This window comes from Lepidochelys kempii, chromosome 19, assembly GCF_965140285.1.
Source record: "Lepidochelys kempii isolate rLepKem1 chromosome 19, rLepKem1.hap1, whole genome shotgun sequence".
Lineage (NCBI taxonomy): Eukaryota > Metazoa > Chordata > Testudines > Cheloniidae > Lepidochelys > Lepidochelys kempii.
The window spans coordinates 10,020,345-10,039,089 of record NC_136398.1 but is presented as its reverse complement, the minus strand read 5'-3'; the positions used below and the strand labels follow the sequence as shown (position 1 = coordinate 10,039,089).

The 18,745-nt window shown below is 44.4% G+C and overlaps 1 protein-coding gene across 6 annotated transcripts in view; it reads right to left on the bottom strand.

The window, feature by feature from the left end:
* RPS6KA1 (ribosomal protein S6 kinase A1) overlaps positions 1-18,745 on the bottom strand; it is a 67,092-nt gene that overhangs the window by 24,892 nt on the left and 23,455 nt on the right. For 3 of the 6 annotated variants that reach the window (XM_073317374.2, XM_073317375.2, XM_073317373.2), the window contains one exon: positions 1,105-1,158. The exons of 2 other annotated variants lie outside the window; for them this stretch is intronic. In XM_073317374.2, coding sequence (XP_073173475.1) covers positions 1,105-1,158 — 54 coding nt within the window. Of the gene's footprint in view, positions 1-1,104; positions 1,159-4,173; positions 4,358-18,745 lie in introns of those variants that run through there. One more of the 6 variants, XM_073317378.2, reaches the window with a different exon arrangement.

The following is an 18,745-nucleotide window of genomic DNA, read 5'->3' as shown; positions in this document are numbered from 1 at the left end:
CTTTCTCCTCCTCACCACGCACACACCACGCTCTTTGGTAACCGATAATGAAAGGAGGAAATGACTGTTATTTATGTTGCATTAACACCAGTCAGGGATGAGGGCCCCATTGTGCCAACACCGTACAATTGAGTTAGACCAAGGCGGGCTTTGCTCCGAAGACACAACAGGTAGAGAAGTCAGGGGTCCGGGACAGCAGGTTCAGTAGGAAAGATCCCGAGCAACGGGCCATAGCAAATCCTTGCTACAGTCCAGATGCTGTCAGTTGTCACTGGAAAGAGTAAAGTCTAGGTGCCTGATTCTGATTTACACTACTTTATTCAGCCAGGGCCCCAGTGTGAGCGGCAATCAAGGCCAGAGTTTGCACTCAACATCTGTAAAACGAAGTTAATGACACTGACCTCCTTCGTAAAGAGCTCTGAGGTCTACTAGATCTACGAGTTAGGTAATTATAAAGAAAGTGTCAAGAATGACTAAAGGTTGCATTGGGTCAATTATTTCTGGTGGACACAGTAGCCATCGCTTTGCTCAAGAACTGAATGTGAACAGTTACTGCTAAACTGTTAGCATGGATACAAATGCAATCCTCTTCCCTCCCAGGGCAGCAAGCTTATTGGAGAATAGTACATCACGCAGAGGCAGAGATGGGCAGAGTGCCTTAACAACCACACAAAATGGTGCCTTCTGCCCCAAAGACAATGTAAGAGCACATCAGTTGATGACTACAACATGGGGTGGGCTGGGGGAGGGTGAAGACATGATCACAAGGTCACATGAGCGAGTGACTCATGTCTGTCGCCTTCCATATCAGCAACTCTATCATTTGGCCAAAAAACATGTGCCATAAAAGACTTTTCAGAGAGGGACTTGTGCACGTTGCTAACACCTGGTTGTATGTCCGATTTTGCTGAAGTTCACAAGTACAGTTCAGACAGTGTTAAAGGTGTGCAAAGCCAGCACAGGCATCAGAGAATGATTCACAACTCAAATATGAGCTCAAATCCTATACTGTAATAAACAGTCAGAGAATCTCATCATACGATAAAGTGTGAATGAAAAGACACAAGTCTCTTCAAGCCGTGTGTTTGCAACGGGCTCTCTTACCTTATCTGCTGAGTCTACAACGTCTTTCTCTATCCAAGATATGTCCGATTTTGCCTGTGGAACAGCAAATGAGTGTCAGCACAAAGGGTCTGTGATGCTCAGTTAACATTTTCCTCATGCATTTATTTAATAGAAGCAGGCAAGCTATTTACAAAGTCACAAGATAGTGCTCCCAGTAACATTCCTCCCAAGAGGCAATTCAGAGCTGTGTTGGTACTCCAGGAAAGAAGGGTCCAGTAGGTTTAAGAGTTCTTTACAGACTCATTTGCGTAGCAGGTGGGAGAGGGGTGTGAGAACGTCAGAAGCGAATCCTGCATACCTCCCAAGGTCACAGGATCACTGCGGCTATGGAGAAAGAAAATTAAGCTCCTAGGTCTTCACAGGACGACTGGCCTCTTTAAAGGAAAATGGGACCAGCCTCACCCATGCCATAGTTAGTCCCCCCCGCTTAGGCTGGGGGACAGCTAATTATGGCACAGGTGGGGCTGGTTCTGCTTTCCCTTAAAGGGGCCGGTTGCCCAGGGCCAAATGCTGCTCTCAGTCACACCTGGTGTAACTCCACAGCAGCTCTCTGCTTTGGTAGAGTTACACTCATGGACATTCAGAAGAACAGCAGAAATTGGGACCTGTACTCTTGCTCAGCTCTTACCAGCTGAGAAATGGATTCTCATCTGAGTGGGAATCAGTGCTCCTAAACCAGCTAGTAGGAATACAAACAAGTGCATCACATCTTGCAGGAAGAGAGTAGGTCTGGCCCTGGGCTCATGGTCTGTTTCCAGACCAGCTATTAGATCTCATCTCAAAGGGCGACGTGAGAAGCACTCATCCAATTGCCTTTTAACCTGATGCTGATCCAGTTCTAGGCAGCCTTCTTTTGATGAGAGATAGAGTAACTGTTTGAGGAAGGTTTAACCATGCCCTGGTTCAAAAGCTGTTCCTTCTGCTTTGCCCCCACAGAAACACTGGCAGACAGATTTCAGACAAGAAGGTTACATTTGAAGAGCCTGAGTTTTGGAAGGTTAGAGATCAGATCCCAAAGCCTGTTGTATCTCCAAGAGATTAACTCATGTACATATAGATTCATTATCACAGCTGGGTGCTTTTTCAGCCAGCTTTGAGAGGATGAGCTGAAGTTTAAATAAAAATAAAAAAAATCCCCCAGATGTGATGCATTTCCCTCCAAGGGGCTTAATGCACAAGTTGCAGAGTAGGGGTGGAGCCTCCTGTAGCATGGCCACATAATGTGTTTTTTAAAGAAAAACACTCGAATGCTACTTCTGCTTTCTCTTGATGCGGTTAGGTAGTGTCACAGGGTGGGGTGTGGGAGCTTGTGGCCCAGCATTTTGGATAATCGGAGCTACAGTTTCAAGGTCCTCTGACCACAGGTCGAAAGGAGAAACCTCCCCAACTCTGCACCCATAAACAGGATTACTGTCCAAAAAATCTGAAGTAAGTAATAGCTGTGAAGGGAAAATGAGAGGAAAAAAAAAAAAAGCCTTGGGAGAGCATCACGAAAAAGAGATCCTTAACATTTTTAATAAGGGAGACATTTGAAGCCTGGGAAGAAGCTGAATACAGGGTGCGGGGGCCTTGTTTTCACCTCTCCTCCCACGTGACCCCATTACTGCAGCTGCTTGGCACAGCAGCAGGAAGGCTGAGCTCCCTAGCTCCTCCTGCCACCCGTGCCGTTGCAGCCACGCTGTTTTCCACATACTAGCGCTCACTGATCTGGCACAAGTAGATCTCCTTGAAGTGGGATTTACACGTCCAGCCTGAAGTGCAGATGTACCCGTAGCGAAGAGACTGACTGGCCCAGCCTCTGCCATGATGGCGCAAATTCTGTGCCCCGGCCAAGAGTTGCCATTCACAGCTGAAGAAAAACAATCGCCACCAGAGCCTTTCACTAACTTCCAGCAGGTGCTTCAAAATCTCACACAGACAAACATTGTCCCCCATTTACAAATAAGGAAAGATGCAGAGGTTAAAGTCACACACGTCAGTGATGGAACAGTTCTTTTACAACTCTTCTCCCGATACCCTATCCTTTGCTCTGACCACTTTCCTTAAGCAGTGTGTTCATTGGGTGCACTTTTTTTTAAACCAAGTCTCCCTTAGTAGAGTGGAGCCCCTGCAAACTATGCACACTAGCTCACATAAGCAGCAGGTTGCATTATCATGGGACTGCAGTGGAATTAAGGTTGCCAACCCTCCAGGATTGTCCTGAAGTCTCCAGGAATTAAAGATTATGTCAAGCGATGAGATCTCCAGGAATAGGTCCAACCAAAATTGGCAACCCGAGGCAGAATATTTTGCAGCCCTCTGCAAATTCAGGAGAAGTCATTTACAGAGATCCCCTGTGTGAGTGGGAGATTAGCATTTGCTGCTACTCCCACAATACTCCTCTTCACCCCAGTCAGGTTTGAAACCAGGAAGTTACTGCAAGTCTGAGAGGAGAAGACTGAGTTTCTTTTGAACTGAAACATCTTAGAGCTGCTTTAGTACTAAGCAGATCACTTACTCAAGCCTAAAAGAGTTTGTACTGCAAGGGTCTCAGGATATAATTTGTCGTCTCTTCCCACAATACCAGTTCAAAATGCACTCTCCTGACTCCTCTCTCTCTCCCCTTCTTTATATAAAGAGCTTTAGAAACAAAAGTGGCAAAAGACCACGTGTGTGTCTGATAACCTTGGTAGCTGATATATTTGAGTCTGAATGTTGGAAACAGGCGGTGAGAACTAGATGCTATTTCGTGTTATGTTTTCTGCATCCTGCTTTCATGCATCAAGGACCATAATCTGAGGGATCTTTTTGTTCCACCGTTGCTTCAGTCATGCTCATGTTCCAAGCCACTCCCAAACTCTGCCAGTACAGAGAAGAGAGTCCTCAGGAGAGGACACCATGGCTTTTATCATCAGAAAGGCCCTTTCAAAAGAGAATACATAATACAGTAAATTAAATGCAGCCTGGCTGGCTCTAGAGTCTTGCAAGTCTCTGACTTCCGCCTTTGATCCTGTGAAATAGAAAACACGATACTGAACACAGAACTGATAAAGAGACCACGGCACTTGCCTCCTGGATCCTTGGTTTGGTGCGAAAGAGCAGCCTCAGCATCTCCAAAGCTCCAGATGGCTACTCTCCCATAGTTTGCAAGGGAGCTTCTGATCTAGCGCTCTCCCCAGCACGGACACCAGCACAAGAACCCCCAGTAGTAGCTATGTCACTTGGATGTATTTTGGGAGTTTCAGCACAAAAGGAAACTGTGGTTTTCTATGGGGAAATTACAGTGATGCTCACTGCACAACACCAGCAGCCAAATGAAAGCACTAGTCAAGGCACATGACCCCTAATGGGATGCTGATTTGTGAAGCCCAATTCAGAGAATCCAAATGATGTGCTGCCCATGTGCATGCAGGTTTAATTTACACAGTGGATTGTATCTCCATTGGACAGGGCGAGGGTGTGGCAGCATTCAGGATACCCGTGACTGAATCACCTATTTACACCCCCCACCCCCAGCGAGAAGGAGGCTTGCTTGTGGTAGCTGGGTGTCAGCCTGTCAGCCGCTCAAGCACTCCCCTCCGGGTTCTGTCAGCCTGTCTTTGCCTGGCAGGTGAACAAAAGGAGTACCTCAGTCCCCAAGTCCCCTTGAAGCATTTGCCTGTGATACCCAGCCCCCAACACTGGCTACTCACAGGAATCTCAGATCCTCTGCCCTCAAAGGAGCTGGCTACCCCAGTTTACCACTCCTGTGTAAGGCACAGCGCTTGTTAGCACTTACAATAAAACAAAAAGAAGGTTTACGAAAGAATAGAGACTTCACTAGAAACCAGAGAGTAACAGAAACAAAATGGTTACAATACAAACCAAAATCATAATACTAGGGTGGATAAGCGATTAAAAATATTAATCATGATTAATCGCACTGTTAAACAATTAAAAAAATACCATTTCTTTAAATATTTTTGGATATTAAAAAATAACTGCATTCAAAAATAAAACAAAGTCCACTCAGTCCTACTTCAGCCAGTTGTTCAGACAAACAAGTTTGTTTACATTTGAAGGAAATAATGCTGCCCATTTCTTGTTTACAATGTCACCTGACAGTCAGAACAGGCGTTCGCATGGCCTGGATGTAGCCGGCGTTGCAAGATATTTACATGCCAGATATGAATCTTTAGCACATGTCCCTTCATGCTTCAACCACCATTCCAGGGGACATGAATCCATGCGGACGATGGGTTTTGCTCGATAACAATCGGAGAGCAGAGCAGACCAACGCATGTTCGTTTTCATTATCTGAGTCAGATGCCACTAGCAGAAGGTTGATTTTCTTTTTTTGGTGGTTTGGGTTCTGTAGTTTCCGCATCAGAGTGTTGCTCTTTTAAGACTTCTGAAAGCATGCTCCACACCTCATCCCTCTCAGATTTTGGAAGTCACTTCAGATTCTTAAGCCTTGGGTCGAGTGCTGTAGCTATTTTTAGAAGTCTCTCAGTGGTGCCTTCTTTGCGTTTTGTCAAATCTGCTGTGAAAGTGTTCTTAAAATGAACATGTGCTGGGTCATCATCCAAGACTGCTAAAACATGAAATATACGGCAGAATGCAGGTAAAACAGAGCAGGGGACACACAGTTCTTCCCCCAAGGAGTTTGGTCACAAATTTAATTAACACATTTTTTTAAACAATAGTCATCAGCATGGAAGCATGTCCTCTGGAATGGTGGCCGAAGCATGAAGGAGCATACGAATGTTTAGCATATCTGGCATGTAAATACCTTATAACGCCAGCTACAAAAAAGTGCCATGCGAACACCTTTTCTCACTTTCTGGTGACACTGTAAATAAGAAGAGGGCAGCATTCTCTCCTGTAATTGTAAACAAACTTATTTGTCTTAACAATTGGCTGAACAAGAAGTAGGACTGAGTGGACTTGTAGGCTCTAAAGTTTTACATTGTTTTAGTTTTGTGTGCAGTTATGTAACAAAAACAAAAATCTACATTTGTAAGTTGCACTTTCACAACAAAGAGATTGCACTACAGTGTTTGTCTGAGGTGAATTGAAAAATACTATTTCTTTTGTTTATCATTTTTACAGTGCAAATATTTGTAATTAAATATACACTTTGATTTCAATTACAACTCAGAAAACAATATATATGAAAATGTAGAAAAGCATCCAAAATATTTAATACATTTCAATTAGTATTCACATTGTTAAACAATAGATTAAAACTACAATTAATCATGATTAACTTTTTTTTAAAATCGCGATTAATTTTTTTGAGTTAATCGCGTGAGTTAACTGCGAATAATTGATAGTCCTATATAATAGACAAACTAGGGCCTACACTTTATTAATAGTTGCCTTTCTTATCTAATAAAGTAGGTTTTCCTCCCCAAAGTTCAGTCTGTTGCGTTGCTGGCTGGCCTCACATGAACCAGGATCCACTCTTTCATGAAACACCTCCCGCTCCAGAAGATGTCTCCTCACTGAATGGATCCAGAGGGGTTCTCTCTACTCTCTCATATACTGAACCAGGCTTGTGTCTTTATTCACAGATCACACAATCCCCTGTCTGCTATAATGTTTCTTTTACCTCCAAGTGGTTTTGGTTGTTTGCTGTTGTCTTTGATGGTTTTCCATTGACTCTTCTGGAATAGGGCAAGGGTAGACAGTTGAACCTTGCATTATGTCACCGGCTGACCAGGAAAGAGTGACAATTCCCTCCCACCTTAATGGGCTTATCACCGAGACATGTGATTCCCTAGTGCCTAACTTTTACTCTAAGACCATAAAGCATAATTTTCAATATAGTTACATTATTCCTTCAATATTACCCATACACACATCTCACAAGGATTATGAGTATTGATAAGTTACAAGATTTCAGTAGAGACCTCACAGGCTACCCCTCATGGATAAATACAGTGAAAGCGGTGCATTAGGTGTACTGAGTTTGTCAGGTCTGGGACAGGAATTGCCTGTAAAGAACAGGAAACCCTTTGCCCATTGGCACCAATGGGCCTCCGTCAGAGGGGGAGAGATTATTTTTCTGAACATAGTATAGTACTTTGAAAGGAACAAGAGTTGCAGGCGGTCCACACCTCTCAAGATCGGGCCCTTTGGGCTCCCGTAAGTGGATCTGTTAAGAGGTGAGTGTGAAGTTTTTCCTGTCACAGAAGGCATTTTCAGAATCCCGCAGATCTCTCCTCACACGCTTATGGGCCAAATTACACACTATGATATTGCAGGTTGGGGGAGGGATAGCTCAGTGGTTTGAGCATTGGCCTGCTAAAACCAGGGTTGTGAGTTCAATCCTTGAGGGGGCCATTTAGGGAACTGGGGCAAAAATTGGGGATTGGTCCTGCTTTGAGCAGGGGGTTGGACTAGATGACCTCCTGAGGTCCCTTCCAACCCCGATATTCTATGATTCTATGAGGTTATTATGGATCATATGCATTCACTAATATTGATCACATCCAGGCTTGCTCAAATTCACTGCAAAGAATGGTGACCACTTGTGCATGACTTGTGTCACATGCTCACTTCTAGCTCCCAAGTGTGGAGCCTTCTGTATTTCAGATGTGCAAAAACACTGACAGGAGACTATCTGGGGTAGAGAGTTACACAGTAGTTTTGCTAATATCAGTGCAATGTATCTCACAAATGATACCATCAGCAGCCCTGTGGCTTGCTCATGCCACACTCCGATAAACAAAACTTTGTAAGGCAGAGCTCTCTTGGGTGGGGGGGGGGGATCGGTTCCATTTAGCCATCTTTCCAAAAGCAGACAGCACCGGCTTGACTTCTAGTGAGGTACACCCAACTCCATGGTGGTTAAGTCACCTAGCACTATCATTCCTTATATAACAATTCACCTAGTACCAAGAACAAATCGGACTCGGGCCAAAGTCCAAGTCTGAGCACCCAAATCTCACACCAGTGGGAAAGGCAGCTCTTGAGGGGTTACTGTGATGGCCCGGAGGTAGATGATGGGTACCCGGTTTGAAGATTGTTTCATCAAACCTCTTCAAGTCAGTTTTCTACCTTGTGCATTAGTTATTAATCCCCTTCACACACAAGGCTAGCAAGTGGGCAGTTTGCTTCTCCCTTCTACCAAGGCAGCAGAGAGGTTGCTGGCACCTCAATTCAAGGACAATTACATGCATTATTTCTCCTTGCTAACAGACAGAGGAGACAAGCATGGCTGCCCTTCTCCCTTTTCTTGTAAATGGCAGTTTCTGAATTTTTGACAGGGATTTCAATATTTGCACTAGCAGGAAACAAGCCTATTTGTGCAAAACCTAATGACTAGAATCGTCTTAGCAGAGTCAGAAATATTAACTATGATCAAGCGTTTCTGTCCAGATAGAACTGGTAGCAAGAGAGGACAAGCGTTGCCTGAAAGTGCAACATGCAATTTCCCACTGCTTTAATTTAATTAAATAATGGGAGTCTGTTTTTAAGTGAAGGCAGATGTTAATTACCACCAACATTTAGCAATTCAAGTCTAATTCTACAAGTACTATTTAAGGCACATCAAACTGCAAGACTGAAGTTAGAACACGCGGCACAGAACCATCCATAACTACTAGGGGAATTCTGCTTCTGCTATTGCCCTCACCCCAGCCCAGGAGTAGTAAAGACGACAGTCCACAGCACACAGTTTAAAGTTACTGCAAATTAGATTTCGTCAGCTGATCATGATTCTAACGTCAGCTCTGTAAATTGTTGGGAAAAAAAAAAAAAAAAGAGGCACCATGCGTGCTCTAATTTTAATCAGAATAACTGGAACTGCCTTTGTCTGCTGTTGAGATCTGCTCACACATCCTGTAGAGTGCTGGCAACAGAGCATCAGTTACAGCAAGAGAGAGTGAGGAAGGATCAGAGTTTCATAAACAGGAAACTGATAGTGTGAAAAGCTGCTGTTTGAAGAGAGACAGCAGCTGTCATTTCAGCATGCTCTTAAAGTGGGATTCTTGCCCCTTACCCAAGAAGCCACATTTCAGCAGTGGGTTATGCCACAAGCCAGACAATGTGCAACTGAAGGTTTGCGGTAGTTGTTGGGAAAAGGAATCATACCATGTGCAGTCTGGGCACTGAGTGTAGACAGTGTCTTTATTCGGGGGCTGCAGTTTTTAAGAAGAGCCCTAGATGTTCAATGTTTTCACTAGGAGCAACAGGAACTCAAGTGCATTCAGGCCTTGCACTCTGGAGCATCTCTGGCACTAGGAAGGAGTTTGAAGCAGTTTCCAGTAAGAGTATAGAATTATGCTCATGTGATCTACTTCAGATCAGTAGGTGGCAAGAGGAAGTGACCAGAAAGCAATGCTTCCTAAAGAGTTGTTTTAAATAAAGCTGAGGTTGACTGGTCTTCTAATAAACCTTTGCATGTTTTCTACAGGAAAGAACAAGTATGCTACTGTGAAGATACAGGGGCAGACCAACCCATGTTTTACTCCTCTTAGCCCCAAATAGCAATTTTAGAGCATGATTCCACACTTAAGATAGATAAAACATGTGTCTGTTATAGCCTGCATGTGATTTGTGGGAACAGTTTCAATTTATGATCAAGGGAATTAAAAAAAAAAATTAAGAGTGGAAGATGTCCATGTACACTGACCAACTGACCCCCAGTCTGCAGGATCAGGCTAGAGAATTATCAGAAGAGAACTGGACTAAAGGAAGAGAATTTTTGCAACAAGGGGTGTTAGCTCTTGATAGAGAAACCATTAGTGAGGTAAGAGGAAGTAGCAATCCTAAGTACTGCCCACAGCAACAGCAGATTTTACGTTTTTGAAATTTGGGGAACAGGGAAGAGAGTTCAAAGTAAGGTCAGTAGTAGAGCCATGGAAATCGCAGGCAGGCACCATGAGACTAAACCTGCACAGAACTCTGCCACACCAGCCCTGGGCCGCCTAGCAGAAGGATGCTCTATAGGAGAAGCAAGGAGTCTGCTTAATCCTGGTTTTCATTAATGCCTTCCACAGAGGGAGGAATTAGGGCATTAATTCACTGCTGGCTGGGCTGTCCATACAGCCTGAGACCCACAGTCACAGAAACCCTATTGTGGACAAGGCAATTGTTTTCACACATTAGCTGGCCAAGGTAAGTCCTATGCTCCCCTCTAGTGTTTACCTGAATCTGTTAACGCTGTAGTTTTCACACAACTTCTTCGTCCACACTAGAATTTTGCCATGTGTTGTCACATGATTAAAAACAACACCTCTTTTTCTCCTAGTGTGGATCACCCCAAGTGGGGGAGACTCTTCCTGCCTCACATAGTGGGCAGTTATGAGATTGCTTAATCAGAAATACTCTCTTAAAGAGCCAATTTCTGAAATAAAACACAGTAGAAGCTAAGAACAAACAAATGAAGTCATCTAGGCAGAAAAACTCTCCCATATTCTTTATGGATGGGAAGAAAAAGAATTCAGGTGCACAGAATGTCAAAAAGAAAGTCCAGCTGAATACAAAAGTAGATTACAAAAAGAAAAGGAGTACTTGTGGCACTTCTGAGCTGTAGCTCACGAAAGCTTGTGCTCAAATAAATTTGTTAGTCTCTAAGGTGCCACAAGTACTCCTTTTCTTTTTGCGGATACAGACGAACACAGCTGCTACTCTGAAAAGTAGATTAGAACTTCTTATTGTGAAGGGAAAAGAAATGACTCAACATGCATGTGTTTGATCACTACAGATCTATACCTATAGAACACCCCGTCTACAAAGCTCAAAGGTTCTACCTATTCCCTAGAGGGTATTTATAAAAGCCTGCAGTATCTGGATTTGCCACTCAAATGTTATCCTAAACTGTATGCTATACAATTAACAACCTCCGTCAGAACACCATCTTCACCGCCATGGATGTCACTCACACCAACGTCTCTCGTAATGACGGCATTGCTGCCTACCTCAAATATTTACAAGACAATGGGCAACTCTCAGATATCCACCTCCAACACAAATCGCCAAACTCATTAATTTCATCCTCACCCATAATGATTTTATAGTCAACAACAAACATGTTGTCAAAATCATGGGAACAGCTTTGGGTACTAAGATGGCTCCCCAATATGCCAACTTCTTCATGGGCCCCCTTGAACATAAGAATGGCCATACTGGGTCAGACCAATGGTCCATCTAGCCCTGTGTCCTGTCTTCCGACAGTGGCCAATTCCAGGTGCTTCAGAGGGAATGAACAGAACAGAGAATCATCAAGTGATCCATCCCCTGTCGCCCACTCTCAGCTTCTGGCAAACAGGCTAGGGACACCATCCCTGCCCAGCCTGGCTAATATCCATCAATGGACCTGTCCTCCATTAATTTATCTAGTTCTTTTTTGAACCCTGTTATAGTCTTGGCCTTCACAACATCTTCTGGCAAAGAGTTCCACAGGTTGACTGTGCATTGTTTGAAGAAATATTTCCTTTTGTTTGTTTTAAACCTGCTGTCTATTAATTTTATTTGATGACCCCTAGCTCTTGTGTGTTATGAGAAGGAGTGAATAACACTTCCTTATTTACTTTCTCCACACCAGTCATGATTTTAGAGACCTCTATCACAGCCCTCTTAGAAGAATTTCTGGACAAATGGACCATTAAATCAATGATATACCCGAGGTACATCAATGATATTTCTATCCTCTGGACAGATGGTTTAAACTCCCTCAAAGATTTCCACTACAACTTCATCAGCCACCACCCGTTCATTAAAAACTCTCTGGAACACTCCCACACTAGCATCAACTTCCTGGACACCATGACCATCATCACCAATTGAACCATAGAGACAACCATATACAAGAAGCACATGGATCACCACACCTACCTTTATAGGTCCAGTAACCACCCCAAACACACCAAGAAATCTGGTATCTACAGTTAGGCACTCAGATACCACAGAATACACTCAGAGGAGAAAGTTAGGGATAGACACCTTAGCACACTTTAAAACTGCCTTCACCAAACAAAGACACTTCACTAGAGAAGTAGATCGCATCATGGAATAGGCCACCCAAATAGCCCAAGAGATACAGAAATAACCCCCACTCCAACGGCACACCTCTAGTTGTTACCTACTACCCCACATTGGAATCCATATGGGGTATCAAACAACGACAACCCATATTTGATGGGGACCCCATTCTGAAAGAAGTCTTTCCTGAGCCTCCATTTCTGGCCTTCAAACAATCCCCAACTTCGTCATTGGAAGCAAGCTCCCCACAGACCAGGCCCCACCAACTCAAAGTGGCACCAGACCCTGCCAGAACAGATGCAAAACCTGCAAACATATCTCCACTGCTACCATGATCAACACCCCCCCACAGCACACCTTTCAAGATCCATGGATCCTACGCATGCCTATCATAACACGTGGTGTACCTCATCCAGTGCACTAAATGCCCCCAACAACAATTATGTGCCTGAAACCAAACAAATCACTAAACTCTGGAATGAACTCACACTGGAAAACGATGAAAAACAAAAACACCCTATCACCTCTAGGGGAACACTTTCCACAAAGCGATCCCTTTATATCTGACCTAGCAGTCCTCCTCCTCAAAGGAAACCTGCTCAACACTTTCAAAAGAGGAGCCTGGGAGCTTAAATTTATTGCTCTGCTACACACTAACAATCACAGACTGAACATAAATCAGAGACACTGGATTTATGGCTTTTATTACAACAATCTCTAACTTACCAACCCGGTCTTTTCCTCCTATGACTGCAGAGGTTCTTAATGAGCCACTCTACCTTGAATGGTCCCTAACAATATGTGCTAACTAGTTACACTAAACTATCTGTTCCGCCTTACATTTTGCTGTGACTTGGGAGAACCTTTCCCAGATCTAAAGAGCAGCTCTGTGTAATTCGAAAGCTTGTCTCTCTCACCAACAGAAGTTGGTCCAATAAAAGATATTCGCTCACCCACCATGTCTCTCTAATATGGTTTCAACATCACAGCCTGTTCTAATTTAAGTTCTTGCTACATCTCCATCCCCTTGAATAACCAGGGATGCAGCACTCCAGAGGTTCTTTAAACCAGAGTGTACAGTTCCAGCAGGCGCACACCTCCATGAGCCAGAACAAGCTCCTGGGGCCGGGGAGGGCGTTGCATGCATGTGGGGGTGGTTTTGAAGATATAACTAGCATACAATGTCAATAAACTGTGTGTATAAGGAGCAGTGCTGAAGACATTGGCAACCAGAACTTCCTGACAGATGGATAATAAAGAAGGGGTGGATTCTTTGGGATTAGCTCAGGTAAAGCACTAATGTTTGCAAGTACAATAGGGAAGGATTTGTTTACAGTGGGAATGCTACTGCTACAGATTGGTCACCTTCCATCTCACATGGCCTCTCTCCCCCACTCCCACTTTTTTCTTTTTTTAAGAGTAGGAATAGTTTGATGACCGAATTAGAAGAAAAATAGGCATGAATCTTATAGCAAAGTCCGCATGCAAAAGCAAGAAGCTCTCTTTCCTTAAGGGCGGTGGGGGGGGGGGGGGGCACATTTCAATCTCATTTACATCAACAGAGCCAATGAATGAGAGTTCATTTACTCTGGATTTATACCAGGTCAGAATCTGGTTTACGGTCATCTTTCCGCAAGTTTTTAGTAATACAGGCTTCTTAGGCTATTCCTTCATGGCAAATAAGTGATTTGACAATTTTATAGTAATTAAAATGCGACGTGCCTGCGATCTGTATGGAAACCTGACATTGGGTCAAAAGCATCCCGGTTGCCATTCCATTGAATTCAGTTGAACTGTAGCGGTGATGAACTTGGCATCCCAGAAAAGGATAAAGTTACTCTATGGTTGTACTATTAAAAAAAAATTGTGTTATTTTGCTAGAGGCTGGAAGCAGCAATGATTAGATGGAAATAGCCCTGTTCTACACAGTCCATGTCAAAAGTATGCCCTGAAGTTTCTGCTTGAAGTCAGTATGCCAAGTTAATCCCCTGGTAACATCACAGAACTCAGTGGAATTGTGCACCAGAGGTCCTTTTGGCTCAGCATGTTAGGGCTTTCAGGCAGTGTTCCTCATGGAAGTATTTCTTCCCACAAACAAAAAAAAGGCTCTGGCATTAATAGCAAAAATTAAAGAGGAAACCAGACTTCACTCCCCTGGAAGGACTTTTCTGCCAGTGCAGTTCGAACGACCTTCTGCCAGAGCAGCTAGAATGACCTCTCTGATCAGGGCTGCAAGTGAAGCCTAGGAAAGCAGGCCAATTTCAGCCCTTGTGCCTGGTGCTGGGGCAGTCTCTTCCCCACTGAGCTGGTTTGCCAGTGGAAAGTTGGCTATTTTTGTGACTGAGAAAATGCCCACTCTCTCAGTACATGAAAGGCTGATTGTACTTTCTGAAAGTTCACTCCCTTCCTGTGACAGTTCTAAGTCCAGAGGCTACAAACCGATGCCAACAGCCTCTTTAGCAACAGGCAGAGAAGTCCTTGCAGGGGAAGACAGTCTGAAGTCGGCATTGGGATAGAACTGACAGATACTAATATTAGCAGTTATAGGGACAAATACATACCTGGTTTCACCGACTTACACGCTACTGAAGCCAACTGAGGGACATCCACCCCCACGAGGTAAGACCCTAATGTTACACTGGCCAATATCAATTGTTCACTCCACCAGGTGGCACTCTTAAAGTAGATTTAAAGTAACAGAAATGTTTCTACATCTGATAAACAAACCAGCCAAGAGGACCCATTTTATGATGGGCTCAGAGCTAGATTCAGCGTCTTTGAAAATAGTTTTCTTAAATCCCCTCTTCAGCAAATCAGTACTGCCTAAGTAACAGCTTTAGTCAGAGGCTAAAGGGAACAGGATATAGCCCAGCTTGACATCACAGGACAGAATTTCCAGGTCAAGCCAAGTTTCTTACACATTTAGAACAGCACTTCTGGCCTGGCCAGATGCACCACGTGGCTACCACAGCAAGAATACCAGAATGTCCAGTTTTAACAGAGGACATTACCTCTAGATACTGATCTAGGAACTCATGGATAATGGGAATCTGGTGTCACTTGGAAACGTAATCACGCTACAGAATTAGCAAGGATCTTTCTATTTGAGTCAAGGACACATGGACTAGATAAAGCAGCTTATTTTATTGCCAGGCCTTGGTTCCTTAGAAAGCAAGAAGAGTTTGGCATTTGAGCCTGCAAATTTCTAGTGACTCTCCATCCTTTCAAGGCACTAAAAGCCACACCTGTCTGAGATCAGCTGACAGCGGAGTTCTGTCTGAAGATACATGCTCAGACAAAGATTCTTTGTAAATTGTGTGTTAACAGCTCACTTGTGCTACACCAGACTGTCTCCAGAGCAGTAAACAGAGCAGCAGCCATGCTAAGCCCGGCTTTGCATCTAGTGAAATGATGTACCACAGTGGAAAGTATCCCACAACACCTTTCACGTAAGAGTCTGGATGCAGAAGTACCTAGTGTGCAACTTTTAAAGAACAAGAAGTCTCTAGAGAAAGTGCAAAGGAAACTGCTGGTCTTGTCTGACATTTCTGAAAATTCTATTAAAGGCAAGAAGGTAGGGATGTCTCCAGTTTTACCCCCAAATAAAATGCACAGCAACCTTGGATGCTTGATAAAGCAAATCTAGTTCTTGTCATTGAGAAATATTAAGAAATTCTTAAAAACCCTGTACATCAATGCTATGCTCACTCTAGACATTACGTAGCTCTTGTTATTTTTACACTCTTGGTAGAGGAACGACAGACTCCTTTTCACTGCCTAAGAGGATCTAACACTAGTTCCACAAATAGAGCTGATACTTGTTTGCAATATTAAGTGAAGTGCCTCTGGAATTGCTGTGGGATGTGGAATGTATTTGCCATCATGAGGATGTGGGAATTCCATACTCCTCCCACACCAACACAGAAGACACGTTTCCTTGTAGGACGCTCAAGGCCTCTGTGGTCCCGACAAAGCTTTTTTTTTTTAAATGGGTTACATTTGTGGGGGTGGGGGTGTACAAAGCAACAGCCATGCAGTGGCAGCCTTCCTCCCCCCACCAGCCTGCAGTTTGGAAAGCTACCGCAGCAGGTGTATGAATAAATCATGGCAGGAAATTAAGCAAGGAAGCATTGTTTCCATCAGTTCAGATAATGGCATCTTAGAATACAAATTACTGTTTTTTGGATTCTGTGAATCCTTAAAGCTGAGCTATCTGATAGCAGAGCTGTACTAAGAGCAGTACAAGTTGGCACACACTTGCCTGGCTGTGACATGACAGAATGTCATTTCCTTCCATGCCTGTAAAAGCCATGCTGTGAAACCAAACTGATACCAGGAGGGATCACCACTGCTTAGAGACTAGAGCTAGATATGTTCACCTGGGCTGGGTGCTTAGTCTAGGATACTATGCAGGACTTTGGGTGGGGATAGGAGAAGAAAAGGTGGCTCTCTGTATGCTCTACACCTGTGATCTTTGAATAGTGATAGGGGCTGGTGTTTTGCCCTCTTCACCAAGAATGGTGTCGTTTCCATTTGAGAGTTTCGGACCAACTCCCCTCCCTTCTCCCTGCCAGTGTGAAGGGAACTGGGACTTGCTTTCCAGCACTTCATTTGCACAGCAAACTCTACCCGTTGCGTCCAAGAGGGTGACACTTCTCTGTACATTCAGCAGTGATGTTGTAGAGGGTTGGATTGAGCTGCTGGAGGCCTAGCATATTCATTCAGCCCCCCCCCCCCCCGCTGTTCAACACAGAGCAGCAAAGAAAGCCCTTCTGGTGCGACGACATGAACGTTACAGAAAGTGAAAGGAGGGAGTAATTAGAAACACATCGAAAATATGCAGTAACTGGATCAACCTGTGCTAAAGCATTTCAGCTGATGCATCACTTCTCTCCTCACCCCAGTGAATCACTGACACTACTAGATCACAAAGCCTCTTTAACAGAGTCCTTTTATGTGCCTCTAACTGCTGATTTCTATTCCTGACTCCAAGTCCAAAGCTATAGCGCTGTCATTTCCAGTGGAGAACTGCAGAGGAACCAGCCAGAGGCTCGAGCTGGTAGGAAGAGACATCAGAGCAAGGACTGCTGCACTGGGAGGAGGGGGTGAATTAAGGCCCTGCTGGTGCCCTCCATCCCTCCAGAACCACCCCCAGACCTAGAACTGTGCAGGGGAAAAGCCGCCCAAACAGAGAGCACCAGAAGCCAAAGTTCTCCCCCGCCAGCCTTGGGGAAAGGATAAAGGAGGGAACAAGTAGGAGACTCCAGCCGGCCATTGCAGACATGGCTGGCCTACGCAGGGAATTCGAACATGCAGAGAACTTCCTACAGTTATGACTGGACTCTCTGCTATGTGTTGACTGGCTGCTTGCGCCAACCCGCTCCCTCCCTCCGTCTGTTCATCCTTGCCTCATGCCACACCTACCCCACCTTACTCTCTTCTCCTTGGCCCTGCCCCTCACCTCTTCTCTGTTCTTTCCATTTAGCTGATCTCCTCCTAACTAAATGCCCTGCTCCCCACCCTCCAAAGTAAGGGAATTAACATGGTTGCCAATATCTTCACATTGTTCACTCTGCTTGGGTGTGTTATACCCCTTCCCCCACCTTGTGTGTTTAGACTGTACCATTGGGCAGGGACTGCTACTCAAATAGCACCTTTTACAACGGAGCCTCATTCATGGTTGGTCCTTAACACCACCGTAATTAACATGACTGATTAATAAGTTATGCGACAGCGCTCTCTTCAGATACAGCTCCTGCTACAGAGTGGGAATCCTTCTCCATGAGACACAGCTGCAGCGAGCAGGAGTTTTGGTGAGGCCAATTTAAAACAAACAAAAAACAAAACAAAAAACCCACCACCACTAAACTGACACCTTCTTCATAACAAAATATGCGCCCATCATTCCGCTGGGGAAGGGCATGGATATTGCAACACCTGCCATTAGCATCCAAACCCAGAAGAGTGGCTGAAGGCAGGACCACGCAAATTTCAACGGCAAGTTTGTACGCCACGTTGAGCTAGACCCATACAAGCAAAGATTTCATGGTCCGGCTGAAGAAAACCCCTTTGCCTTTGAGTATCATTATGACAAGAGGCAGGGGGGGTTGTTATTTTTTAAATCCTAATAAGTGGACCGTGTGGTCTCCAGGGCTCATGCTGCAGAAAGGCTAATGGATTTTACCAGAAAAGAAGAGAAGGAAGCGGCTAGCCACCTTTCTGGGCCAGACAGCCTTTGATAAACAACTTCAGAGCCGCCCCATACTCGTGTCGCGAGAAGAGCTATTAATACAGAGTTCAAGATTGTTTGATCACCGCCCTGTTTACACAGTGCAAGCAGGTCCCGCCTGGCATTTCCTTCCGTGCCGCTCCACGGCGGCGAACCCTCAGAAGAGCCACCATTGTTTGTGCCGCACTTATCTGCGTGGCCTTTGACAGCCAGCAGCAAGGGGAGGAAAAAAGGGATTCTGCAGTTTCACCTGAAGCTACAGAAGAATTTGACTGCTTCTGTAAAATTACTTTTAGCCCCCACATAAAGTCGACACTTGTAAAGCTGTTAAAAAAACAAAAAAAAACCAACAACCCACAAACTTCACTGAGATCGTTAATCTCTACATGGGGGAAAACCTTGGCTTTAAGTTTAAACCAGCCTTAAAGCTAAATTACCTTC